This window comes from Alternaria dauci, chromosome 5 (genome assembly GCF_042100115.1).
Source record: "Alternaria dauci strain A2016 chromosome 5, whole genome shotgun sequence".
In the NCBI taxonomy this organism is placed as follows: domain Eukaryota; kingdom Fungi; phylum Ascomycota; class Dothideomycetes; order Pleosporales; family Pleosporaceae; genus Alternaria; species Alternaria dauci.
Genome location: NC_091276.1, coordinates 677,491 through 704,153, shown reverse-complemented (window position 1 = coordinate 704,153; position 26,663 = coordinate 677,491). Strand labels below are relative to the sequence as shown.

Sequence of the window (26,663 nt, the reverse complement as noted above, 5' to 3'; positions counted from 1 at the left end):
AGGAACGCGCTAGAAGCATGGCCACTTGCTGATTGATCCAGAGAGCTGGGATACTGCAGTCTGACGTCCTCTCGTACGCTGCAAGCCCAATCAGGATATGCATGAGAGCTTTGTTACTGCTGGCTCGGTTGCGGCACAAGCCTAATGCCGTATTCACCACGGAGATATTGGCCGGTTGTGGCGGCAGTAGGTTTATCAGATCATGGGCTATACGCATTACGATAGGAGCGTACCGAGGCGAAGAGAACTTGTGCGGCAGGGCTTGTTTGGAGTGGAACTGCATGCCGTGCATGAGACAAAAAGGCAGTGGCTTTGGCGTATTCCACAGCCTTCCGAACCATGCACCTTGACATCATTTTTCTCTTAGATACATGGTGAGATAGTGCTAGTGGACCCTTGGAAGTACCTCGCAAGCCATGTTCTCGTGATGCTACTCCTACTGCCAAACCCGGAAGATCTATCGTGAAGAAGCTCGGACTGTTTACTGGATGCAGACGGGGGCTGGGCTTGCGAGCTTGCTTCACTATTCGCGGCCGCGGTGAGATTGCGACAATGGGCCAGCTGGGTTACGGGTAATGCGCGGGGCCCAAGTTGGGGAAATTATATAAAGAGACCCTGACACTCATCAGGCCCGTGGACGATTTGTGTGTTTCGAAACTTCAACTGTGTTGCTCATCTTCATGACCGTGGTACTGCCTTCCTAAATCAGGATCAACGGACTATTTCACCGCGCCTGCCCCTTCCATCCATTGCAATCAGCTCAGTACCCGTCTTCGATTCGAGATATATCTTGCTCCTTTTACTCCAACCCCAGCTCGGCTTCCTACCTACTTTCTTGCTCCCCTTTTGTTCATTCTGCTTCCATCTGCTGCGCCGCATTCGCCCCGGCTATTCACTTCCGCCCGCTCGATCCGGTCAACTACGCAAAACGCAAACATGAAGGACTGCCCAACGTGCAAAGGCAATGGAACGATCAAATGCGACGCTTGCAACGGCAAGGGCTGTCCAGCATGCAAACGATCCGGCAGCAACAAGTGCAGTGTCTGTGAAGGCACCGGCGCGATACATGCGGAACACTGAACTGGCCTTGTTTTCCTGAACGAGCTGGACCTCAGAGGTGCGTTCTTGCTTGCTCACACAAACTCGCACGGAGCGTCAGCACAGCCACAGGGCCCCCCCCCTCCCTTACAAAAAACGCATCATTCATTCTCATGTCTGAGCGCTAGCCGATTGCTTCCGAGGCAAGACCGAGACATGGACTGACATATCGCAGATCATCCTCGTCTCATCCATTCATTCATTTCCCTTTCCTTCCATTAGCGTTTTACACAACACAGTCTTTATCGTCGCGCGGGCGCAAACGAGACGATCGAGTTGGTCAGAGTATGGGGGAGGGTGCGGTTCGTAAAGCGAGGTGATGCGCAAAAAGGGCGAGCGGCAGGATTGCGGCACTGAAAAACGCACGTCAAGCCAACACGTGCATGAGATTATACCCAAGGAGGCAATTTCCGATTGTTCCGGAGTTTCAAAGTTTGAGGCGTTGGCGGTTGGGCCCTCGGCCCTCGTTTTTTTCATTGGTTAAACTTAATTGTGATTGCGCAAAGAGCTGGAATTCGTGGGATTTGTGGTATCGCGAGGTCGGGGGGTGGATTGCGGTTGGTGACGTTCTGCGGTACCAACTTCCAACTTGACTCTCTGGCCGAAGGGGGGCTAGCATAGCGGCTGGCCGTTTTTTGCCAGCGCGATTAACATTCGTTGCTCAGGCACCAATCATCAACATCATTTCCACCCGCAATGCGGCACTTTTGTTATGCACCGGCAAAATCTCGTTTACGGGGCTTTCACGTGCAGATATGCTGACGAATCTTGCCCAATGGTCGCTCGCCAACATCATTCTCGATGATCATCGCTGGGTACCTGACCAGAGCAAAAGGAACAATGCTATGCACTGTCAGTCCAGCGTAGGAAGGTGCGGTGTCATTTCTTGGCTAGAACCCATCGATACTAATATGGTGCATGGCAACGACGAGCCGCTCGCAATTTCCATAATTTGGGGGTATCTGAGAGAAAGGATACTCCTGAATCAGAGGAATCCCAACAACTTGCCATGATTATTCTCATGTTGAAAGCTGGAACCGGAGAACCAACTGGAGCGGCAAGGACAAGATTTCGCAACCCCTTGATTAGTTCCTCGTGATTGCGATTGAGGGAGTTATGCGGCTGGCTCGTCGTCAGTGGATCATCTCAGCACCTCTAGATGCAGCGGGTGACGACAAAAGTATGGACGAATCTCCAGCGCGACAAGGCAAGATTTGTAAAGTCAGGTTCGTGGTCCGAAGAGCTGCTTTCGAGCTCTCAGATCTCTGGTAGCGACAGCTCACACCTAAGATAACATTATTGTGGCTTTTTTCTCTGCTATTCCGTCAACCTTACTCTCACACCCCTTCTTCCTCCCAGTCTGAATACACCCTGAACCTATACGACATACTAATCATGGGACGAATCCTCAGAATGCTTATGAAGGCTTGCTTCCCCCCTCGATTCGTGCCTCAGCGACAAACTACTGGCAGAACAGATAACCTCCCCTTCAACACTGCAGAACAGTTCATCGCCAACTATCTCGAAGATCTCACGCAGTGCTGCATCTGCTTCGAAGCCTTCGACCAGGATAAACATACGCCGACCCGTTTCACTGGACCCAACGCTTGTGGCCACGTCTTCGGAGGCTCGTGCTTGCGCAGGTGGCTGAGGCCAGGCAGCACTGGCACAGATGTCTGTCCCTTCTGCCGAAGACAGTTGTATTATCAACTTGGCGGGCCTCGGGTGATTAGCATTCCTGAATTGGACAACAGTGGATTTACACACCGTGCAGTCGAGCACGATCGTTGAGTTGAGAGGCCGGTTGAGCAGATCAAACCAGGTCTGCTACATAGAGACAGGGAGATTTTTCTACATACATCTAACGCAAGCTGACCAGCGGAAAGCCATGTTGACAGCAACGCGGCTGAACTTGGTATGGACCCAGAACTTTGGCAAGACCAAGGCATTCGTTTCACAATGGCTTTGCTAACATTGTTGAAGGTCAGTGTTCAACCTTGTACCATTAGAGACGGCAACAATTTTTGTCGCACAACATTACTTCATGCAGAAAATTCTGTCGTTTGACAGCCTTTATGGAGTGCTGTCGCCCCGAAGCTGTACACTCTCATAACATCTCTACTCCGTAGTCGATTTACATTATCCAGCATATCAACAAACTCGCTAGTCCAATACTTTCCATCCAACGAAAACTTCCGCATCACATGTATAAATTGGCCAACGACACGATGTAGCTATCATCGAACCCTGTCATCGAACCTCGGCAACGCAGAGTCCTCCCAAAGATACGTCACATCCTCCATGCGAGTGCCAGCTCATTTCAATCCACAACCTCCGCTTCCGTGCTCCACTCCGCTTCCATCTCCTCACCTAGGAGTCGCGTTTCCCATTGACTGGTGTAGAACACGAACAATGGAGATGATCCCAATCTGGAAAACACTCGGTCCGTTGCTTCTTTCAGGTGTAAGAGATCGGGCTCGATGCACTGCACGTGAAAGTAAATTTGTCGTTGAAAGACTCATATCCAAGGTTCTTATGAGTGACTTCATCAGCACCGATTGAGTTTTGCTCAAAAGCGCCGTTGCAGACTGGTCTGCAGAGGTCTTGGTCTATGTAGCATATACTGTCTGGAAACTTGCCACTAGCTTTGAGATATTGGAGTAGTGCTTCTCAGCGGGATGATGGAAGACTGCATATGAGAACAACATGCCCATTCCATTACATGGGTACAGATGGATGAATGAACCGTGCTCTTCCACGCTGTGTCATGTAAAGTCGTCATTGCGCAACTAATGGTGGACTTTTAGCTGAATATGGCATAGGTATGTTTGGAAGAATATTCGGATCGGATGCCACTGTATATTTCTAGGTGTTGCAGCGCCTATAGTGGGACGTTAGCAGATCGTGGAGATGAGCGATAGACCTCTTGTATCGTCTTACGACTGAGCGCTAGCGTTATCTTATGACGCTCGTCTTGATAGCATTGTGCATGTGATAGATATCGTTCCATATAACCCAGACAGCTCCCAGTCCGGTGCATCTGTCAGTTGCGTATAGAAGCAGTCAGCTTACGCTCCAGTGTTTTGAATACTCGTGACTAACCGCGCGACTCTCCAGACAAGGCATATTGTGCCATATAGTAATTGAATTGTAAGGCTTGCGCATAATCTGCCATATTACATAGATACAAGTCGCGCTGCGTGCAAAACTCCTGATGCATATGTTGGGGGCCGAAGCTTTCCATATTAGTAAAACACATAGGTGACGCAGAGCACTCAACCCAGCGAGGTAAGAGTGCATACTTGTCAATATGGATTAGACACGTTGCTCCCGGTCCTTGTACATGCAGCCCCGAATAGTATCTAGGTCCTTTCCATTTTCTGTGCTGCATCCCTTAAAAAAAAAGTAATCCCGCTCATGTGAATTGGCCTCCGCACCGAGTATGGAAAGTGCATTGGAGCAAAAAAGACAAAAAAGACGATTTGCGTTCTTCCGAATCCGGGAATCGAACCCGGCTCTTCTCGGTGAAAGCGAGATATCCTAGCCGATGGACTAATTCGGATGATCTGATTGATGGAAGTTGGAGAGATTGTATCATTTATATCCTCAATATCAAAGAGTACGCGTGGAGCGCTGGTTGCTGCCAGACTTTTCATGGTGCGCGGCCAAGCGAATCTACGAAATACGCCATAGAAGGGAAAAATCGAACGCCACCATTGTAGTCGCCTAGGTAGAGTATCGCTATACAAGGAAACTAACTGCTCTCTCCGTAGTCGCCTAGTGGGGTGTTCGATTTTTCCCTTGTATGGCGTGGAAAAGTGGTGGACGATCACAAAACTAGTCACATCATTTGCAAGCAGAGGCACAAGTTTCATGTGTACAACACATCATTCAGTCAAAGAAGCAATGAGCTAAAGCGACCCAATGCAAAATAGATACAAGAAGTGAAGAACACCAAGTGTCAGAGCTTTCCATCATCAACCATCCTTGGGTTTCTCCCATCACGACTTCCATTGATCATGTCTCAGTAACTGGTCTCCCTAACAGCGACTCCTCGCGCCACAAACTTAAACGCGGAAAGCGCGGGGGTGGCGGCGGACCTTCTGGCTGGACGAAGAGCCAGCCTTCTCCTCGAGCCAGGCAATGAAGGTGTCGAGGGTGAACTCCTTGTCGGCGATGCTGGCGCTGCCGGTGGAGACAGGGGTAGCTGCGGAAGAAGCAGTAGGGGTGGCGACAACCTTGACGGGAGCGGCGCTGGTGGCAGCGGGCGCAGATGAAGCGGCAGGAGCAGACGCAGAGGGCTTAGCAGCGGGGGTCGAAGCGTTGCTAGAGCCGGAGCTGGCACCATCGAACAGAGCGGGACCGGGGATCTCGTAGCTGGACATGTCACCACCGTAGATGTTGACCTTGATACCGGCGTCGGTGGCGGTGTAGAGCTTGTTGGCAGGGGTGCCAGCGGGGGTAGCGGTACCGGATCCGGTGACCTTGACGTTGATGCACTTGGGGTAGTTCTGGGCACCGTTCTCCTGGCCGGCGGAGTGGAGAGCGATGATCTCGTGACGGAGAACATACTCGCCAGGGGCGATGCTCTCTGGGATGGTTACGGACCAGGTGTTGTTGTTGGCGATGAGCTTGTCGGAGGCCCACTGGCCGTCCTCGTAACCAGCAGCGTCAATCTTGAAGAACTGAAGGTCGGTAGACTTGGCAGCGGTGGCATCATCGACCTTGGCGAGGTAGTCGATGACGGGACCGACGTGGGATTCGGGCCAGGTGGTCCAGGAGATGTCGAGCTTACCACCAGCGGCGACCTCGGCGACCTTAGCACCAGCGGTTGCGTCCTTGTGGCAAGCAATCTTGGTGGCATCGTCGTACATGGAAGGGTCGACGAAGCCGTTGTCCTGGCACTCGGGGCAGGACCACTCAATGACCTCGGGAGGAGGGCTCTGGTACTGGAAAGAAGGATCGTAGGCAGTAAAGTCCTGGCCGTCAACCTTGATGGCGGACAAGTGACCGTGGGCGCTGACGGAGGCAGCGAGGGAGCCAAGGATGGCAGCGGCTTGGATCTTGGAAATCATTTTGTTGGTGTGTTGGAAAGTCTGGTTTTGACGAAAAGGTTGGTGTTCAAAAAGATACTTCGAGATCGATCAACGAAGATTGTAAAGAATGTGAGACGCTTCAAGCGTTTGAAAAAGAATGAATGTGTAGTGAGCGAATGTCGACGGACTGAATGATTGTGGTGGTGAGGAATTTTACATTGTTGGGCGCAAGGTATACTTATACTCAAATGCTACCATGTCGGAAATGGCGCATCGTTGTGTGCCTGTGTCAGATGAAAGGAGTGGAACTGACAGAAAGGGAACTGTTGCCGTCCCTACACCGTGTACAATGCTTCAGGGCTGTGGAGCTGGGGTATTCGATGCTCAAGATGTGGACTTGTCACTTGTCATGGCATTGCTTGTTTCACGGAGTGGCGTTTGATCCTGGCGGTAAACAATTCTCGGCATGGTGTTCCTGATCGACGCAGGCATCTTTCAGAGTTGAAACGTGACGGAGTTCAGGATTGAGCAGGTGCTATAGCAAGCATCACGTCATAGTCGTGGTATCTGGCAGGGCAGTGCAGTCTCGAATTCAGAGCTTCAATGTGCACACTGTATACGTACGACGGATGTTTGTTCACTACTTGTTAGTTGAGGTGTATAGTGGTGTGGTAAGAGACGAGCTGCCGAGGTACTGTATGACTCGTCCCGCCCGCAGCACCAGAATTGTCTCGACTCGCTTAGACTCAGCGCGCGCGACGAACGACGTCTACGCGTCACCAAATCTGCCGTAGTCAAGCAGCATGAATGTGAAAACGGAAAAACGGCAAGGCGCTCCCCTTTGCTCCTCACATACATTAACTTGTATCAGACGTTTCCGTAGCTGCGATGATCGCCTCCACGCCTTGTTTCCGTATGGTTCGCTTCCGACTCTCATCGTTTCACGCCTCCTTTCTTGTGGGTCGGCGACAGCGCGCGCCTCCACTGCGGGCATGACACTTCCAGGCGCTTGGTGACGGCATCAATTCGTGCGAAACACGGTGTACAGTATGTTTACTCATTCAGTCGAGAGCCGTATCATAAGCTTCGACAAGTCCACGGAACACTTCGTCGTACCTACGCACTTCCCCACGGATCCAAGTACAACGGCCTTCAAAACGAGTAAGAGCTCGATCGATGACTGACTTCTAGTACCTTCCTTCGTGCGAGATCAATGCCGCCCAGGAGAACTCCACAGATGTTTTGTGTTGTCCAAGTGGGTCTCCTGTCTCAATGTCGCTTACATGCCACACGGGCCTTCATTTCCGACCCAAGGAACTTTAGCGGCCGGAAACAGAAGAAACAAGCAACGGCTAAACCGGCCAAGGTTCGCTTCCTACCGTCGACCCGTTGTTCATCTGTCAGATTGTAAGGAGTCTGCCTTGTTCGTACACTTTCTTCTTCCTCCAACGTCTCAAGGCCGTCGACTCTGAGATCGCATCTACATATCATGTGCTTTTGAATTCTCGACTTCTCGTTGATGTCATTCAGCGATAATGCCAGCAAGATGCTCCGAAATGCCAAAGGCAATTGCAGCTTCTTCTCCGGTCGCATTCGTCACGAAACCTAGAACTCGTTCTACTCGACACGTGCTGTGGCAAGACGCGGTTGGCAGAAACCGGCAGAGTAACACAAAGGAGTAGCGGCGACGAGAACAGACCACTTCACAAATATAAAGACGCCACCTCCTTTAACGTGTCGGACGGAATCGCTCCAAATTTGTCGACTAACACCCGTTCTGGCAGCACAGAATACAAGTCCCTTCGTATACGGCCTGTGGAGCACGAACACGATCACGTCCAATAGCATCTACGGCATCGGCACCTACATAAGCATGCCCCGACAGAACGACTATCTAGCGCAAAAAACGATAATCAAAAGCGGATATCTGCTCCGGCATATCTACATTACATAAGAGGCTGCGGATTGCGTAGCATTCTAAATTTTGGCAGATTCACGACTACGATCCAGAACCTTCTTCATAGACCAGCGCAATTTCCCAGCAGCAGTTTATACAACTTCACTCTTACGCAGACCCTCAACACCGTTCTCAACGCTGCGATATAGACTTTTGCCACCAAACCCGCACGATACATGACGCTTTTGCACTAGGTCAATAACTCTGTGTCCGCACTTTAGGTGCGTTGTCAGTGGTAGTTCTTGAGATTGACAGTGTCGTGGAAGTATACAACATGCCGAGGTGCTGTTGCCATCAAATTCTCTGCGACAAGTCATTAGTCTAGCTGGGACTGGTGGCAAGATTGTGTAGTGATCAAAAACTACACTGCCATACGACGCATCGTAAAACAGCCCAACCTGTTGGTTTTTTGGTCTACTTACATGACCTGCTTGTTATCGTTTTTCGCATTTGGTCAATCTAGCCCGTTTCATACGACCATTTGCGTACAGCGCGTTTAGAGTGACGAGTTCACATACCACTATTCTCGAAGTAGTCTTGTTCACTTGGGCTGCAGAGCAAGTAAAAGCATGCCATCCTTTAGACTACATAGAACCACAGAACCATGAAAAGAACTTGAGCCAGAACCATTATCATATTCCGTCCAGATCGTGTTGTACTAAAAACGAAACCATGGCAAACCGTGCCAGTACCCCCTTCGAAAACGCCTAAGCTACCCTTGTGATAATCATACATGGTCGTTACAATACATTTCGCCCCACCAAAACGCCGCTATGTATATATGCATATCTCATCCCTTCAAGACGAGTACCTCCACGTCTCCGCGCCATGGACATCCGACGCCGCCGCAGGCTGCAGAGGAGGCAGAACAGGTTTCTGTTCGCTCGGCACGGCTACAGGACCACCTTTTCCATCATCGCTGATGGGGCTAGGTGTCGGTCGCTGTGGCTCGCGTGGCGGCGGTAGAGGCGAGGCTTGAGCCGGCGACACCTGCATGCTCCTAGGTGTGTCGTACGACATGCTAGACCGGGCGCCCGAGGGCGGGTAGCACGGCTGTGGTGCCTGTGGCGAGCGCGTAGTCATGGAAGGCGTGGCTGTGGGGCCTGTCGATGTAGCGAGCTGCTTAAGCATCTGCTCCCACTTTGGCGCTTCGGGGGTTGAAGTCGTCCTGTTCATCTCGCGCTGGAAAGCATCCGGGGACTGGAACTGTGCTGATGGCCTTGGTGCAGGGAGACCCGTTGACGGCGGTCCACCGTACACAGGAGAAGGCGCAGGCCTCGGTGCAATGGAAGTAGGTGTACCACTGCCTCGCGGCATAGGCGGCTTTGGCATCCATTCAGGTGCGATTCCACCGTCCAGACTATAGGGTGATATGTAAGTTTTTGTCCTTCGCAGATAACAGTTTCGGAGGTAGGGGAAGTTCATGACGTAGTTCAAGTACTCAGTGGGGGATTGGGCAGCGTAAATGATGTTAGAGGAGGGTGTGACGGCGTACATTGGAGGTTTGGGAGTCCCAGTAGGGTTGCTCGGCATGCTGGAGATCGAGGAGCGACCATGCGGCGCCGCCTGGGCCTGACTGCCTGGCTGGCCATACGGCTGAGTAGCACTCTGTCCCACAACCGGTGAGTATGGCGAGGGCGGTAGCGGACCACGCGGGCTGTTAGAATATGGGTATGGCGGCAGAGCGTTGCTTTGCGGCGCTGACTGCGCATACTTGTCGATTCCATTGAGCAAGGGTCCAGACGGTGTCGGCTGTGCTTTCCATGAGGGAGTAGAGCCATTTGGCGGCGGTACATACGGTTGATACTGAGCTTGCTGTTGCGGGGATTGCTGCGGTCGATGGGAGTGGTAGCCTTGATAAGACTGTTGTCCGTACTGGCCCTGTGGCATGCGGTGATCGTAGCTAACGTTGGGCTGATGTGCTACTGGCGAATTGGGGTTCTTTCGAGTATCAGGATTGTATACTGGCGATCTCCAGGCCACATTCGTTGAATCTTTCGGCTTGTAGGCGTACGGTCGACCATCTTGCGTCGTATATTGCATCGGTGTACGCGGAGGCACCGCGATTGGAGCAGGCTTAATCGGGTACGACGCAGGGTAAGAAGTCCGATGGAAAGATGGTACGGGAGGTGGGGGCGGCTTGACGGTGTCGAGAAAGTTGCTCTTGGGGTTGTTCCTTGGCTTCGCAGGATCCTCAGTATACTGGGGCCTAGCCTCGGTCGAAGGCTTCCCAAGGTAGTACCAAAGGCGGTCCTCCTTGTTCAGGTCGACCTTCGGCAGTCTCCGAGTAACCTCAGGAGCAGTGTACCATTCAGCCCACTTTTGTTCAGAGTTAGGGTCGTGGAAAGGATCCCCCATCTCAGGTACACCGTCAGTGCGGTTCGTGATGTCCAGAGATGCATCACTCTCCTTGAGATGCTCAGGAAGTGGCTTGGCGTTTGCAGACGGTTTCGGTCGCTGCGACTCGTCGGGGTGAAGCTTGAGTATGTATTTCCACTCAACTTCGACGCGATCACTGTACACTGTTAGCAAGTCAAGACGATCAACGATATCCATGACATACCCATCAGGTAATACATCCACCAGTACAGCCTGCTCGCCGGGTCTGTTCTCCACAACCTGTGCACCGTAGATTTGGTACATCTCACCACCCACATACTGGAACTGGATGACATCCTTGGGCTTCAGCGTTTTGCCATAGGCCAAGACAAACTTGTCCCTCTCCAGTGCGTCCACATCGACGGTCTTGTTGTTCCGCTTCTTCGGTCGGTGGAAGCGGCAGCGGAAATCGTAGCCATCGTAAAAGTATTCCGTACCCTCTTCATCAAAAGTGGGCATGGGACCAAGATCGACTTGGACACCAGCGGCCACAGCGCACGTAGCATGGAAAGCTCTGGTGCACTTCTTTTGTGAACACTGAAAGACGGCGCCACGCTTGGACCGACAGTAGTTGCACTTCAACTCCAAGCGATCCTTGCCGATATTGGCCACGTTGCATACAGTTTCGACATCGCCCTTGTTGACAATGTAGGTTTCAGGCGTATAATCCGCGCAGATTCGGTGAGCCTGCATGCCTGTATCTGTCGGCAGCAGATCATCAAACTCGACATCGTTGGGACAGAGAATGCAGGGCATACCCCGACCTGGGATCCTGATGCGGATGCGAATGCGCTTGAGCTTCTTGGGTCTAGACGACTCTTTGGGATCCTCCTTGCCGCGCTTCCTCTTGTTGCCGGCTGACTTCCGTCCCGGCTTTGCTTTGGTCTTGCCAGCGACACTGGCTGGAGGGCTGGGTAGACGATCCGCGCCATCATCGTCGTCTTCTTCGTCGTCGGTCTCCTCGTAGTATTCCGGCGTTGGCTCGCCTCTGAGCTTGCGTTCGATCTCGTTCACATCGACCCATACGCTGTCAGATTCGCACATGCACTTCTTCGCGATCCGTCCATAGCTCAACCAGGACTCGTTTGCGAAGTTGACCGACTCTGCGCAGTTGTAGCCGATGTTGTAACCCGAATGGTAACCGTAAGGATACGTAATGACAAACTCGCCCTCGTAATGTACCAGACGGTTAACCTTGATATTGAAGTCCCTCTCCAGGCGCTGGGGAGAGATCAAGTAGGTCTTGTGACGAAGGAATTGCGAGCAATGTTTCGCATCGTTCGGCCAGATGGTCTTCATGGCGGCTTCGAAGCGACGGGCATCCTCTTGGGATATGCTGTACCACTGCTTGGGAGCACCAAAGTGTATGTAGTTGATACTGTAGAGATCCACGTCTTCCAGATGCCAGGCGAACGTGGCTTTCCACATACCGAGATAGAGATAGGCTGTGTTGACACCGGGTACTTTGGTTCCAAGGACGTCTAGAAGATTGGGCAGCTTTGCAACGTTCCAAGAGGTAGTCGAGTCGTCGAACAGAGAGCCAGGCATATCGGCTCCGTACATGGGGGAGCCGTAGTTGATCGTCTTCCAGTAGTTGTCCTCTAGTTCTTTGCATCGCTCGATGGTGTACTCCTCCAGGCCAGGCAGGTGGTAGTCGAAATCCTCAAAGGCAGCCTCGTCAATGTAGTCGGCCACTGCGCCACGGTTGTTCAAGCGTCGAGAAGAAACAGACTTCTTTTCTTCAGCAGTCTTAGCTTGCCGACCGCGTGACCGAGCAGGTGGTGTATCGCGCGCTTCCTTCTTGGTCCTCCTCGCGGGCGTCTTCTTCTCTTCCTTTCCGGGCGACGTAGGTGTCGGAGGAACATCGAGCTCCTCTTCGTCATCGTCCTCGTCTTCAACCGGCTCCTTCTTCACCTGGCGTCTGCGCGATGGTCGACCGGGTCCGCGCTTAGGAGCAGGCGAGGCCTCGCGGTTTGCGGGTGCTGCGCGAGACGAACGGGTACGAGATGGGGCTTCCGCAGCAGCTTTCCGACGCTCGCCTCTCTTGGCTGGGGGCTGGTGGTGTGGCTCGTCCGTTACAGCCCTCCATTCCGGCAGATTGTATGACCGTTGCTTCTCAATGTTGGCCTGTGTGTATATGCCGTGCTGTCCAGCGAATTCTTGCGTAATCGGGTTCTTGACTTTGATACTCTTGACGGCTTCGGTAAGATCGGGAAGGGATTGGCGCCTATTATCGCATGAGTTGGAAGGGTCATGCAAGCGGAACTTAGTCGAAACTTACCATTCTGCTGGTGGAATAACTTTAACGATACCGGACTTCATTCCATGTTTGTCAATTTTATCGATGAAGCGCTTGAAGTTGCGGAACTGGTCCATGGTCTACTCACGCGGCAATTAGTATTTTGTATTTTAAGTCCTGCGCGTCGTAGTCATAACAACATTTGCGCGTATGGCCTTCGTCATAGTACGAGAACTCAAAACTCTCTCGGCGACTTACCGGCTTGAACACTGGTATCTTGCCTCCTTCAAAGTAATGGTCGGGTTCGATGTCTTCCCCGTCATCGCTATCAAGTTCGGAGAGTTCGGACGACATCCTCTCAAATCGCTTGTCGTTGTCTTCACTTGTGGGCGGCGTTAGAGCCGGCTTCGTAGTGGAGTCATCAGGCATGGCGAGCGGCGCCTCAACGGAAGGCACAACATCAGAGGGCGCCTCCATAGTGAACGTAGTTGTTGCTCGAGTTGTAGTGTCTCAGAGGGGCCGTGGAGCTGTTGCCATGCGTCGCTTCTCCGCCAGAGCGGGCGCGCGTTGATCTATTAGTATCGCAACAATTTTGCCGGCAGCGCAGGAGGTCTACAAGGCGTCTAGTTTCGTCGATAGGCGGTATTGCAGGCGTTGGGGGTAGTAGTCGCTAGATGACGCTGGGGGAGGTGCGAAGGCGAGGGTGAGGAGGTTGCAGGTCGTGGGTCTGCGCTAGGCGTTAAGCGCAACCACCCCTGTCACTCATCGCCTGATAATGGGCAGTTGCGACAACACCAGGCTGCATCTGCTAAAACCCCTCCAGCTGCAATACGCTGCGCATTCTCTGTGCTTACGATAATCATATGCTATGAGCGAATTGCCTACACTCAGAGTGCTGTTGTTTCGCGTCTACTCCTACGCGCGACACGCGCTAGGTGTTGTGCGCCTTACCTGATATGCACGTCATCCAGGCCACATCTTCAGATCTCATCTTATCAGATCCTCCCCTTGCTTCCCACCCGTCCACCATGCGATCGCCAACGCAACAAGTCGAGATGGATACACTCACCGAACTCACTTGAGCATGTACTCAGATTTTCAGGTTTCCGTCTTGCTCCAAGAGACAGACACTCCGTCCCTTCGGCGCGCCGTTCTGCCATACAGCCACAGGAGAAGAAAAGTCCAGAGTAGATCGTACATGAAACATAGTCTACGGAGTTGTGGGGCTAAGCTTTTTTAGCTGGCGCTATCCAAACGGCTGCAAAGACCCGCTAGTTCGTGCATCACGCCGCTATGTGGATGAATAAGGCCGCGCCTCACTACCAACATGGGAAGCCGAGACGGCTGGTATCGAGGAAGAGAATAAGTCATATGGTCATGCACTTTCCAGAGTTATGCGGACCTGCTGTTGCAGTGCCGTACGTCACTGTGGTTGACGCTGGCATGTAGTGCAACGTGTGGACAGCTCACTGCGACAGTGAAGTCAGAGTACCTGCACAGCCTCAATGCAACTCGCCCCACAAGTCGAGGTGCTCAGATTGATAGTTGAGATGCTCGTGTCGTGTAGGACAACCAGCGAAATACGGATGTCTTGTTTGAAAGTCGTCTCAGTGTGGTCCATTGAAGCAAAGCAACAGCGCAGATAAATCAGAGAGAACCTAGCCATAGATGCTCCAGAAAGGGAAGTGCACAAGCAGAGATATGATCCCTCATGTTCTCTCCAGCATAATCACGATAGTAGGACAGCGGGAGCGTGGCACCTCCACACCGACACTTCGTACTCCACTCGCCAATCGGAGAACATGACGAGCCAGCGCATGCCCCCATGAAAATTCCCCGGATCGACACGCGGCTACTGCCAGGGGCAGCCGTTCAGTCATCGTCATCCCTTGTCGTGTCTGAGCTCTAGACCAATGTCCATCCCTTAGCGACAGTGACGCAATAGAAAACGTGAAGACAATCACTCAGAGTAAGAAGAATCAATGTTGTACAAGCCATTCATTAAGCGCCAGATCATAAACCCAGAATATAGTACAGCGTCCCATACCCGAGAAAATGTTGATCCTATGCACCGATGCTATGCTACTAAACACAATTGGCTTGCCAGCTCTTTCATTATTTCATCTGATCAGATGCTCCAGATGGTATGCCAGAGATTGCTTACACAATCAGTGTTCCCCAAAAGTGCTGATCATTTTGCAGGAAGTGGTAATCGACTTTACAACGATTCTCCTCCACGGGGAGCGCCGCGGAAACCGCCGCGCCCACCCCGGAACTCTCCACGGCCGCGTCCACGACCACCGCGGAAATCACCCCGAGGACCGCCTCGACCCCTGCCACGGTACCCACCCCGCTCACCACCTAGGTATCCGCCTCGTCCTCGGCCGCCGCGGTTGTGCTGAACTTGAGAGAAGCCATCATCAGCGGGAGTAGCAGTGGCAGGTGCCGCGCTTGGGTCGGGGGTATCGTCGGCCCAGCTCTGGGTGCTAGTCACGGCAGCACCGGCGTGTGGTGTCTCGGTCTCGGCGGGGTCTCGCGGTACCATCTCGAAGGACTCGGTGAGCGGGTCATCACCGCTGGTAGCCTGCTTGTCCCATTGAGCCTCTGCAGCAGCGTTGGCAGACTCGGATCCGACACCAGAAGCCGCCGGTGCAGCTGAGGCGTCGGTTGTGGTTTCGTTGAGAGGCTTCGCGCCGGCATCCATCTCAGTGAGAGTAGCGTTGGCGATGGTTGGGTCGGAGACAGCCTCAGTCTCCGGGGCGGCTGCTTGGGACTGTGCGACGTCATCGACCCAAGCTTCTTCAGCCGCGAATGGAGCTTCGTCGAGTGCTGCTTGCTTGACCTGGGAGTCTAGAGGAAATCAGTCTAAAGCGACGCACTCAATGTGTTCTTTTGAACTCACAGGTAACGCTCAGTACCACACCCTCAGTGGATGGTACTCCTTCTTCCGCACCGTCGATCAGCTTCTCCGCGGCCATGACAGCGCCGGCATCTCCTCCATAGACCTGGAGGAGAGCGCCCTCGAAAGCCTTGGTGAGGTCAGAGTCATCGTCCTCAAGTTGACGACGAGCAGCGGCAGCCCTCAAGAAGCGAGACAATGTCAGCAACTTCTCCTTGACGATCTTCTGCTGCTCGAGTTGTGCCTCGGCTTTGATGGTACCCCTCAATGTCTCCAGCTCCGACGAGTGTGACTTGGACAGGACCTCCTTCTCGCGCGCAAACTTGGCCTCGAGCTCATCGCCGTACTTTTTGTAGTTGGTGTATTGTTCTTCGTACTGCGCAAGCTGGGCCTGGAGACCGGGTTTCCTCTCGGCTTGGGCTTTCTGGTCGGCGTTGATCTTCTTGGAGGCGAGGAGGTCATCGAGGGAGACGCCGGGGTTCGCTGCGATTATGGAGTCGACCTTCTGGGTCGCGCTCTGCAGACACTGTGTAAGCTAGGGTATGCGGGGTAAAAGGTGAAAGGGGCTGTCGTCTCACCAGCTTCTTGTTGATGTTGCGGATGTTCCTGCGCGCGCGTCTTAGTAAGTGACCCATTTGAATGGTGTAACCATGGTGTCTGAAGCACGATGCATGGCGCTGCGACTTACTTCTGAACCTCGCGGAGGTACGAGTTGTCGCTGTCGGATCCATTGGCCTTGCCAGCGGGGTTGGAGCCGCCTGCGCCAGCCTCAGAGTTGGTCTGCTCGGGCGCTGCTGGCACTGCCGTGGCCCCCTCTTGCTTGGCCTTCTTCTTGCGAGCGCTCTTCGACTCCCCTGTGACGAGGTTCTGCAGCTTGTTGACTACTTCCGAGGCCATTGTTGTGATTTGTTTTGGTGGCGTTGGTGATTCGCGTGGCTTCTACACGTAGGTCGCGTGTCTAAAAAGGGAGATGGAGTTGGGTTCTTTCGTTGTGCTGTTTCAAAGCTGATGGATCGGGTACTTGGTCGCCTGCCATCAACGTAACTGCGAAATTAGCGTGGGCACTAGCGTCTCGTGGGCATGACGCACGCCCTCTGCCTCTGAGCATGAACCCAATACCACCAAGTGAGAAAGAACATTATAAGCTTGGTACATTTATTGAATTTCGCGGTCATGTCTTCTTTACGTGTATCGGCTTCTAAGCATCCAGGTTCAGTTGACTCTCTATCGAATAATTCCGCGTCTGTCCACTTTCACTGTGTCCACTTACAAAAAGAACAGCATAATGCCCAAACGGTAAATTGGAGCAATCTCAAAGCCAATTCGTGGGTACAACACGCTGCAAAAGTAGTACACTCTACAGAAAATCTACGGATGCCGATCCAAGTCACAACTTGACCACTTACTCAAACCTCATCTTGTTGATGATACTCCCGATGCCCTCAACATACACCTCCACCTCATCCCCATCCTTCAAGAAACCCTGCGGTTCCATGAACAATCCGACACCACTCGGCGTCCCCTGTCAGATTAAAAAAACACAAAGTCAGCATATATCCCCTCTACATCTCGACCAATCTCGACTTACCGTCAAAATCACAGTCCCAGCCCTCAACGTTGTCCCCCGACTCAAATGCTCCAACACCTCTCCCACCTTAAAAATCATATCATCCGTCCCCGTCTCCTGCCTCTTCTCCCCATTAACCTTGGTCCAATACCTCAACTTCTGCGGATCCGGAATCACCTCCGGCGACACAATACACGGCCCCACGGGCGCAAACTTATCAAACGACTTTGCGTATCCAAACTGGCCGCCCGACACAGAGGCTGGCATCTGGTAGTTGCGTGCCGAGACGTCGTTTGAGATTGTGTACCCGAGGAGGTAGTCGGCGTAGTCTTTTGCGGCAATGTTCTTGCAGTCCTTGGAGATGACGAGGGTTAGCTCGCCTTCGTAGTCTAGTTGGGATTGGCAGGAGGGGTGGATGGGGATTTCTTCTAGGGGACCCGCGAGCGCGTCCGACGGCTTAGTGAAGATGGCGGGGTTGGAAGGGATTTGAAGGTTGCATTCTTCGGCGTGGCGGCGGTAGTTGAGGCCGACGCAGAGGATGATGTTTGTGGTTGGGAGAGGGCATAGGAGCTAGGGTGTTTTCTTGTCAGCTCTCTCCAACTGTTCTGGGCTTTTTTTTCTTTGGACATGTGAACACATACCTTCCCAACAGTAGTCTTCTGACCTGTCTTCTTGAACCCACTCTTGACATCTCCTTCCAGAACTTCTACGCTGCTCCCCTCAATCTCTCTCGTCGGAACTTCCTTTTCGAGATTGCCATATACTGTCTTCCCATCTTTGTCCTCGAAACGGATCAATCGCTCAAATGCCGACATTGCTCTTGTTGTTGTGCTGAAGCAGTTCACTCGGAATGGTAAGAATGACGACTGTGACCTTGGGACGAAACAAGTCAACCTAGATAATGTAGCAATAGTTCGTGTGCAGCGTACAAGAGGTCTAACAAACATGTAACTAGATATAAGAAGAAAGCTTGTAACGTAGACAAGTGTCTTGATGTAAGATGCGCGTTGTGGAGTTCGGGGTGATTTGCCCCACGTTCGCGTCGCGGGGTCAATCTTCGGCATTGGGATGTAGAGATGTCCGTTCCCAAAGTATAACCTAACGGGAATTCGTTTCTAGAGACTGTCGAAAGAAGCGCCTGAATGCGTAACGAATTGCTAAGAGACCAATGACATATCCAACATCTCGGACTTGCAACACAATAGACCCGAGGCAGAAACAATTGACAGCATTGTCCTTCTAGTACGACTTGCGCTCTATTCGTAGTGCAGTGGGTATCCGCCCTACATTCTATCGTTCATTACCAAATATCTCCACGTCTAAATCTTCCATACCAGACCCATACCCCTCAAAGAAGACCGAGCATTCCTCACCCTGTCATCTCAACATCCCCATTTCCACTACCCGCCTGCGCAACAGCCCCCGGATCCAGTCTCCCCAGACACCCAGGACAATTATGCAGGACCATGTGCGCAAACATATCGCAATCAATACAAAAATGACTTTCACATGCCCTGCATTCATACCTCCCACTCTCAGACGCCTTCTGCTCCTCGCTGTCCTCGTCGTCCCTCTTCTCTTTGTTGACCTCGCTGTCTTGTTCCGCCTCACTTCTTTCATTATTACTATTTGGCGGGTCGCTAAAGGAAGCCAGACAGCCCACGCACTGCTTACTTCCCTTCTCGCGGGCGCGCGACCAGGATACCGTGGACCAGTTGCGGAGGGGGAAGAGGTGGTGGTAGGATCGCGCGAGATGTGTGGAGAGGAGCAACGTGAGTTGGCACGAAGGGCAGGTAATGGGTAAAGAGCAGACTTTTGCGCTGCAGCGAGAGCAGGTGTAGCCTCCCATTGTGAGGTTGCCGTGGCATGCGCACATGGTTAGTTGGTCTTCTACTACACGGGATGGGAAACCCATCATCATGAGTGCTGCGGCCGAGGATGGATCTGGGGCTTGCGGGGCGGCTGGTGCTGCGACTGCGGGTGCTGTCGTACGGACTACGGGGGGTGTTGTAGTGGCGAGGAGGAGCTCTTTGAGCATCTCCTGGTCGGTTGCGATTGTGTATTCGGACTCATCACCGGCGTTTGTCCGGGTGACGATTTCTGTGCAGATCTTGAGGCGCGCGCCCATGCCGATTATGCTGACACGTATTCGGTCTCGTACGCAGGCTTTGACGGTCTGGTGTATGTCTCCCGGATCTAAACTTAACAGGCTACCGAAGACGACAATGACCTCTCGTGTCCCGTGGCTTGGTGTGTGGTATAGTGTTGCTCTTGCTAATTCCAGTGCGTTCTGCAGACTGGGCGCGCCTTTGGGCTCCTTGCCGTCGTCTTTACTCCTCAGGCCCTGTATCGCGGCGACGTGTTCTGCTGGGTTGCCTGAGAGCTCCGAGACCCGTATGCAGACACCATCGTGCATGCCCAGTACGCTCATCTGCGATATCGGGTTTTGCTCGAAGAACTCGCGAATGTAGTCTTGTGTGTAATTTATCATGGTGATGAATCGGTTGGGCCGCATGTCTTTTTCCGTCATGCCCTCTGACAGATCAAGCACCAGGACGACGTGACGTATGATGCCTCGCTGGAAAGGTTTCGTATCCTTTCGTAACCTCTTGCGCTTCCTCTCTTCTTCCCGTTCTTGCACGCTCTGCCCCAATGTACCATCGTCTGCCGGTTCTATTGTCTTCTGGACCGTCCGCGAGTATTCTGTTTCCCATGCCTGTCGCTTTGGTGGCTCCTTTACAGGCGCCTCTACTTTTCGCCTCTTGCCCGGCGCCGAAGACTGTGCGCGTGTGCTTGAAGTACCGCTCTTGGTACCGACATACTCATCGTCGGAAACCTCGTCCTCGAAATCGTAATCCGAGTCGGCCATTGTATGCGCGTGGGTTTGCGGGGTTCGGCGGTCGATAGATGGTGCGCGGGCGCAGCTGTGGCAGTCGTGCTGGGACGTGAGGCTGTACGTGTCGAGTCCAAGTGGGCGATGCGCGCGATTCGGTGTCCGTCAAAGTACGGTCGTGTGCCGCAAAAAAAGGCTGATGTTATGATGTAATAAGCTTCATATGTAATGTTGGATGGTGTCAGATTCAACGGAAGAGGTTAGTCCAAGCTTCCTCATCGTCAGCTACAGGTTCACCAAATTGTGGCAGGCACCGAGTGTTTCGAAGGTGGTGAGTTCACTTGACGATCTTGGGTCCACCTAGGCGGAAGCGTGTCTCACACGTGATAGGCTCGACGCGCTCTCACGTTTTCATGTTTACGGTTTCTGGTTTGCATGTGAAGACGGGTCTCGAATATCAATAGAATCCATTCAGCAAACATTATGTATATCGTAGCACAAGTCAGCATGACGCATCAAACGCGTCCAAGGAGCCCCAAAATGGTATACGCTATGCCGGGCAAAAGCCATCATAAGAACATTACGCCGTCGCTGTCTGTACAGCCTTCAGATTACTAGTCAACCCACGATGGTCGACTTTTAGTTGTACGCGCCTGACCCAGCGACGGTTGGCATGGGCCAGTCGTCTTCGGTGATGCTCGACCAGAACACCCAAATCATTACTACCGACAGGAGAGTGAAGAGGGTCGAAAAGAGGCCTCCGTTGATCTTGCCGTCGGAGCCGTTGCAGATGTGGACGCTGACGACATATTGGAAGACTTGGCCAATGGCAAAGAGGAGAGCAGCAGCAAGCAGATAGACTGGAACAAGTTAGTACGAGCTGTATACGAGATTTGGTAATTCCTTACGCATTGGCTTGCGCTCGCCGAGAATGCGCAACACCAGGAAGGCCTCGAGACAGAAGAAGATGACAATGAAGAGTAGCGGCACGAGTTGGTAGAGGGTGTATAGCGCGTAGGCTTGGTTTGGCACAAAGCGAGTGTCGTCCCAGTAACCCGTCCAGCTGAGTCCAGTGTCGAGGGCGATATAACCGGTGCCAATGAAAATGATGAGCGACGAGATCAAGAGCAGACCAATGGATACTGCCGTGCCGTCGTCAAGTAGTTGGTAGCCGACGGCGCCGTTGAGCATGAGGATCCAGGACGTGGCGGTGATGGCAGCGACGTGGATAGCGACAAAGACCTGCAGTGAGATTAGACTCTGCATTCCGATATGCAGGACCAAGTACATACAATGCGCACAGTACTATTGAGGGGGAATCCTCCAATGGTAAAGATTTCGCAGATGGATATGACAATGTAGCCGAGGAGGAAGAGCTGCATTTCTCTGCGCGCCGTTAGTTGTGCATTCTCAATGCGCGAGCATGACTGCGCACCTTCGCCCTACAGCAGCCTTCTTTCTTTGCGATCTCCATAGCAGGAAGAGGGTGGTGAGGATTGCAATGCCGCATAGTATTATGGATCCTGGTGGTGTGAGCAAAACATCCTCACAATGCGCATATGCCTCGTACCCAGATTGCGCAGCCGATCACCTCCACCCACAGAGAAGCCTTGTAGGGTGCAGCCGTCCTGCCATCCATTGCCGTCTATTGTCGAAGCTGGGTTGAAGAGCTGTGGAGCATGGGTTAGCGTCGCGTCGGCGAACAATGGGCGGCCAAAGGGGTGCAGCGAGCGCAACATACGTAGCATACTGTCGCGCGTCAGCATGAACAATAACAACATGGGCATCACGGGGGTGTTTTACCTGGCAGAGTTGACCACTCGTTTCCAGTGTCCCGACAAAAGTCATCGAACTTGCCGTATCTTGACATGTCTTTTTCGTTTCGGGCAGCGGAGCCTCAGCCTTGCCTTCAAGTGCCCTTTGTTGTGGGGAGCGATCGTTATCGGGGCTGTGAGCGCTGCGATAGAGGGCGAAAAAGATTGGCGCAACCACGACAGGTGGTGGAGGTGAGAGCGTATCGAGAGGTGATTGCGGCGGTGAAAGATGATGCGCTGCAGCGTATGTGGTTGTGGCTGGGGGAGCTTCCTTGAAACAATGCACGAAGCCAAGCCTTCCAGCTTCTGATGTCTGGTTACCAGGGCGCGCGCGGGCGGGTTATTTTGTGGCTGCACAAATCTCACTGGCTCCGAATCGTCGCGCTCCGCTAAGCCAACCCCCTGCGGAGGATGACTTGAATTGGCTTTTGCGACGGCGGTTATAGTTAGGGATGCCCGGCGATTGTTCTGGAAACACACACAAACCGACTCTCTTCAAGCCTTCGTCAGAAGCAAGAAACGAGGAACCACGATGCCGAACAAACACGTTAATCTCGGACATGTCCAATCAGAGGCGGCGATAGGCAGCGCTAGTACGTTTGAGAAAGGGGGCCGTAGATCAATGTGCATCCAGCGGCAGAGCACCGTGGGCCTTGATGTGTCAAATCCAGCATGACGCACAACACAACGACTCTGCCAGTAGTACAATGGAGTCATTCGCTGTATGGACCTTGCCCTTGTTTGTGTCGTCGCGTTGCTCGACTACCGAACCTTCCTGTGATACACAACTCTATTCTACCTAGCCACTGCTGACCTCGATTATTAAGAGCCGTGTATGCATCCAGGGTTGCCTGGGGCCGGAAGAGATGCGTGTTTCGTCGTCGAAGCGATGCTGCAGCTTGCAAACGTCAGGAGGGTCTCCGGCGTCTACTGTGTCGACTGGATGGGCTTTGACGGTCTTCCGTTCCAGCGCTAGTAACTATAGTAACTCGACGAGAGGTTTTGGGGAGATTAGAAACGCGTCAACGCGTTGGATATATGAGTTGCTTCGAGCAGCTGTGATACAAAAAAGAAGCCTAGTTGATCATCAAATGAAGCCACGTTATACGTAGTCTACAGTCAAGAAAAGCACACATTGTGGCAATCTCGACCAGCCCACGTTTTACGCGCGAAGCGAAGCATGCGAGAACGTGTCGGTGCCCTGCTATCTGATCATCACGAGAACTGCACCATGTGGCCCTGCGTCTCCGCCTACACGTCGTACTGTAGCCTCGTGCTGCTTCTTGCGGTTTAGTCAAGCCCGCATCCTTCTCACAACACGAATACCACTCGAATATCCACACACCGCATGAGCTGTGCGAAGTTGATCGCGGCTATCTTTCCGCTTTGCAGCCCGTCTCCACGCGGGGCTCCAATCGTCGAGACCAAGACCCCAACGTGACCCGCCTCCACTCCAGGAGAGCCCCGTACAGGGCGGAAGGTTGGTGGTGCACTTTTAGTCGGCCCCTCCAGGTGTAGTGGGAGCCTCGTGAGCTACGGTGCTGTGCCCAAGACTTGTGCTGCATCGCGGGACCTAAGGGTAGCTGTTGTCAACGGCACGGATGCGCGGTAGCGAGAACATGGCGGTGCGTAAGTAAATACATGTTTCCCGTCACTGCATCAGGCCCCGTCGAGATAACAAACAAAGGCGGTCCTGTGCGTGTACATCATCGTGCATGACATGCCGCGCGCTCGACAGCAGCTCCAGTCGCAACAAGTTCGGACCGAGCAGCAAGAAGCACCATTTCCCGCCAAGTGCGCCCGGCAGCGGAGCCCGGACAGGGAGCTACATTCGTTCGCATGCACTGCAGCTCCAGCATCTCTGATCACGAAGCGCTATCGTGCCCACTGTCTTTTTCCCACTGTAGCCCAATGTGACCGAGTTTCTCACCGCTCTTGCGCTAGCTTTACCACATCCCTCGTCTCGGCTGCTTGACCCTGTGACGTGCCCCCCAGCGAGCCGCCTTTTTACGTTCCTTCTCCCATCCACCACCTTGGAGTCGGGCTGCTCCCTAACAGCCTGCCACCTTCACCATTCCTTCCTACTCTAGCAGAAACAGGAGGCCTGCCAACATCCCGCTCCACAACCTCTCGTCCTCTGCCCGCCCCCGAGACCAAGATTCCGCTTATCTGCTCGACGACCACGATAAGGACAGCGCGCGCTCCTCGTTTGACACGCCCTCGTCCGACGCCTCGGACCTTTCCGTCTGGAGCGACACTGGTGACCTCGTCGACCAGCTCGCCGACCGCGAAGATCCGCTCCGCATCAACCTCGAAGCCGGCAACTCGTCGCGGCCAGGCAAAAAGCAAAAGCGAGCTCGCTTTGCTTCCCAGGACCTCCACGAGAAGGGCTCCCACGGCATCCGCCTAGAAGACATTGAGATTCCTGACCCGGGGCCACGAACAATCTCAAAGGCAGAGAAGATCCTAGCCGCCATCATGGCACCCAACGATGGGCCCTCCCGTATCCACGGGTTACACGGAAAGAAGCTCATGTAGGCAGCACAGTATCCCAACTTCTGGCGCTCCAAGCTAACAGCAACAGCTACTTCACAAGTGTCTTTGTGTCATTAGGCGTCTTCCTCTTTGGCTATGACCAGGGTGTCATGTCCGGTATCATCACGTACGCCGTCGCAAACCCCCTTCCCTCCGCCCTTGACCGCATCTAACAACCCGACAGCGGCATCTACTTCAAGGACTACTTCAACCAACCGTCCGCCGCTGAACTCGGTACAATGGTAGCTATCCTCGAAGTTGGTGCTTTCATCTCATCGCTGGTCGTCGGCCGCATTGGTGATGTGATTGGAAGACGGAAGACCATCTTGTACGGCTCGCTCATCTTCGTCGTAGGTGGTGCTCTCCAGACCTTCGCGACGGGCATTCCGACCATGCTTCTTGGACGAGTCATTGCCGGTCTGGGTGTTGGATCGCTATCTACCATCGTGCCCGTATACCAGTCCGAGATCTCGCCTCCCCACAACCGAGGAAGGATGGGTTGCATAGAATTCACCGGAAACATCACGGGCTACGCAGTCAGTGTGTGGGTTGACTACTTCTGCACTTATATCCAAAACGACTGGTCATGGAGAGTCCCGCTCTTCATGCAGTGCGTCATGGGTCTTCTTTTGGCCGCAGGAAGCTTGCTCATTTGCGAGTCTCCAAGGTTTGTACCATGACCTCCGCACCCGGGAATCCACTGACACATACAGATGGCTCTTGGACAACGACCACGACGAGGAGGGCATTGTAGTTATTGCCAATTTGTACGGAAAGGGCGATATTCACAACCCCAAAGCACGAGATGAATACCGAGAGATCAAGATGAACGTGCTGCTCCAGCGTCAAGAAGGTGAACGATCCTACCCCGACATGTTCAAACGATACTCCAAACGCGTCTTCATTGCCATGTCCGCTCAAGCCCTCGCGCAACTCAACGGCATCAACGTCATCTCGTACTATGCACCGCTCGTCTTCGAAGAGGCTGGTTGGTACGGCCGCCAGGCTATTCTGATGACGGGTATCAACGCCATCACGTACCTGCTATCCACGATTCCGCCATGGTACATTGTGGACACTCTGGGTCGCCGGAAGATTCTGTTGTCTGGAGCGCTTATGATGTTGATTTCGCTCTCGGCCATTTCGTACTTCCAGTTCCTGCAAGCTTCCTGGACACCCAACATGGTCGTCATATTCGTCATGATTTACAATGCCGCGTTTGGATACTCATGGGGCCCTATCCCGTGGTTGTACCCACCGGAGATCCTGCCTCTCAGCATTCGTGCCAAGGGCGCCAGTCTGAGTACCGCGACTAACTGGGCTTTCAACTGGCTGGTTGGAGAAATGACGCCCATTCTGCAGGAGCACATCCAGTGGCGACTGTACCTTATTCACGCCTTCTTCTGCGCAGCCAGTTTTGTCATTGGTAAGCTTTATCGATCATATGGGCTGGAGCGACTTGCTAACCGTATTCAGTGTACTTCATCTACCCCGAAACTGCAAACGTTCGTTTGGAAGATATGAACTCGTTGTTCGGCGACGCTACTTCAGTCATGCCGACTCCCGAGACTCTAGCGCAGGCCGAATCTCTATTCAGTGGAGAAGGTCGCGGCTCTCCTGTGCCCTCGCTTGATATCCGCGGCGCACGCCGTGCGCCAGACGAGGCGATCCCCGGACTCAACATCGACCCCCCTGACCTTGAGAACGGCAACAAGGACATGGCCAAGGCCGACACGGAGAACGGCGACGGTCTTGGTGGCTGGATCAGCAACATGGTCAAGCGGACAAAAGGCAATGGCGAGGGCGACAGCTCGAGCGGAAAGTACAAGCAGGTCGGACAGGACGAGGACTAGAGCACACGCGGTGTGCACGTTGACAATTTTGCATTTCCTACGTATATCTGCATCATCTAGACAGGCGATGCACATGTTCCAATATCACGAGCCAAGGGTTCATCGAGCGAAGTTTTTGGGTTGGTAGAGTATGCGAAGCATATTTTGGGCGTTTGTTTGTTTGCGTGTGTGTTGAGTAGGTTAGAGGAATGCGTCTTCCACAAGACGAAAGTACCATGATTTTCCCAGCATATGATCTACGCAATAGGCTTAGGTGACGTGCATAAGGACGGTCCCCCCTCCCCAGCTTAGCCTCGCACTCAGGGCAGATTACCATTACAACGGCGCCTCGGGAGCGCGATTGGGGCCAGCTGAATGGAACAGTGGGTTTCACGTGATGGATGTGAACAGGTGTCGCTTCTCCCGTGCCCTGAGGCGGCGGCCGGGCTCTAGCTTCCTTTGCTCGTACTGTAG

The 26,663-nt window shown here is 53.2% G+C and overlaps 7 protein-coding genes across 7 annotated transcripts; 2 read left to right on the top strand and 5 right to left on the bottom strand.

The window, feature by feature from the left end:
- Nucleotides 1-2,493: 2,493 nt before the first annotated feature.
- Nucleotides 2,494-3,107, top strand: ACET3X_005760 (uncharacterized protein; the record flags this gene model as incomplete). The annotated part of the gene is made up of 3 exons (XM_069451898.1): nt 2,494-2,729; nt 2,985-3,013; nt 3,082-3,107. The coding sequence occupies 3 exons, from the start codon at nt 2,494-2,496 to the stop codon at nt 3,105-3,107; spliced, it is 291 nt and encodes a 96-aa protein (XP_069306120.1).
- A 1,871-nt stretch (nt 3,108-4,978) lies between these two features.
- On the bottom strand, nt 4,979-6,351 carry ACET3X_005759 (uncharacterized protein). The gene has a single exon (XM_069451897.1). It carries the CDS (start codon nt 6,171-6,173, stop codon nt 5,166-5,168), a length of 1,008 nt encoding a protein of 335 aa, XP_069306119.1. The 5' UTR covers nt 6,174-6,351; the 3' UTR covers nt 4,979-5,165.
- Nucleotides 6,352-8,889: 2,538 nt separating this feature from the next.
- On the bottom strand, nt 8,890-13,186 carry ACET3X_005758 (uncharacterized protein; the record flags this gene model as incomplete). The annotated part of the gene is made up of 5 exons (XM_069451896.1): nt 8,890-9,451; nt 9,587-10,606; nt 10,655-12,697; nt 12,752-12,849; nt 12,968-13,186. The coding sequence occupies 5 exons, from the start codon at nt 13,184-13,186 to the stop codon at nt 8,890-8,892; spliced, it is 3,942 nt and encodes a 1,313-aa protein (XP_069306118.1).
- Nucleotides 13,187-14,700: 1,514 nt separating this feature from the next.
- ACET3X_005757 (uncharacterized protein) lies at nt 14,701-16,609 on the bottom strand. The gene is made up of 4 exons (XM_069451894.1): nt 16,297-16,609; nt 16,187-16,214; nt 15,612-16,125; nt 14,701-15,559 (listed from the first exon to the last, which is right to left on the bottom strand). The coding sequence occupies exons 1-4, from the start codon at nt 16,503-16,505 to the stop codon at nt 14,928-14,930; spliced, it is 1,383 nt and encodes a 460-aa protein (XP_069306117.1). The 5' UTR covers nt 16,506-16,609; the 3' UTR covers nt 14,701-14,927.
- Nucleotides 16,610-17,010: 401 nt separating this feature from the next.
- Nucleotides 17,011-20,044, bottom strand: ACET3X_005756 (uncharacterized protein; the record flags this gene model as incomplete). The annotated part of the gene is made up of 5 exons (XM_069451893.1): nt 17,011-17,130; nt 17,197-17,745; nt 17,817-18,048; nt 18,105-18,111; nt 18,709-20,044. The coding sequence occupies 5 exons, from the start codon at nt 20,042-20,044 to the stop codon at nt 17,011-17,013; spliced, it is 2,244 nt and encodes a 747-aa protein (XP_069306116.1).
- Nucleotides 20,045-20,647: 603 nt separating this feature from the next.
- Nucleotides 20,648-21,878, bottom strand: ACET3X_005755 (uncharacterized protein; the record flags this gene model as incomplete). The annotated part of the gene is made up of 7 exons (XM_069451892.1): nt 20,648-20,868; nt 20,917-21,250; nt 21,301-21,394; nt 21,444-21,531; nt 21,579-21,678; nt 21,750-21,757; nt 21,812-21,878. The coding sequence occupies 7 exons, from the start codon at nt 21,876-21,878 to the stop codon at nt 20,648-20,650; spliced, it is 912 nt and encodes a 303-aa protein (XP_069306115.1).
- A 1,788-nt stretch (nt 21,879-23,666) lies between these two features.
- On the top strand, nt 23,667-26,438 carry ACET3X_005754 (uncharacterized protein). Its single transcript, XM_069451891.1, has 5 exons — nt 23,667-24,356; nt 24,407-24,484; nt 24,542-25,024; nt 25,071-25,783; nt 25,834-26,438. The coding sequence occupies exons 1-5, from the start codon at nt 24,301-24,303 to the stop codon at nt 26,208-26,210; spliced, it is 1,707 nt and encodes a 568-aa protein (XP_069306114.1). The 5' UTR covers nt 23,667-24,300; the 3' UTR covers nt 26,211-26,438.
- Nucleotides 26,439-26,663: the final 225 nt, after the last annotated feature.

Coding starts and splice junctions, on each gene's coding strand:
- ACET3X_005754 (XM_069451891.1), top strand. CDS start 24,301: ATGGCACCCAACGATGGGCCCTCCCGTATCCACGGGTTACACGGAAAG. Junction 24,485..24,541: donor GTCATGTCCGGTATCATCAC/GTACGCCGTCGC, acceptor ACAACCCGACAG/CGGCATCTACTTCAAGGACT. Junction 25,784..25,833: donor CGCAGCCAGTTTTGTCATTG/GTAAGCTTTATC, acceptor AACCGTATTCAG/TGTACTTCATCTACCCCGAA.
- ACET3X_005759 (XM_069451897.1), bottom strand. CDS start 6,173: ATGATTTCCAAGATCCAAGCCGCTGCCATCCTTGGCTCCCTCGCTGCC.
- ACET3X_005757 (XM_069451894.1), bottom strand. CDS start 16,505: ATGGCCTCGGAAGTAGTCAACAAGCTGCAGAACCTCGTCACAGGGGAG. Junction 16,126..16,186: donor GCAACATCAACAAGAAGCTG/GTGAGACGACAG, acceptor CAGTGTCTGCAG/AGCGCGACCCAGAAGGTCGA. Junction 15,560..15,611: donor TGTGGTACTGAGCGTTACCT/GTGAGTTCAAAA, acceptor GATTTCCTCTAG/ACTCCCAGGTCAAGCAAGCA.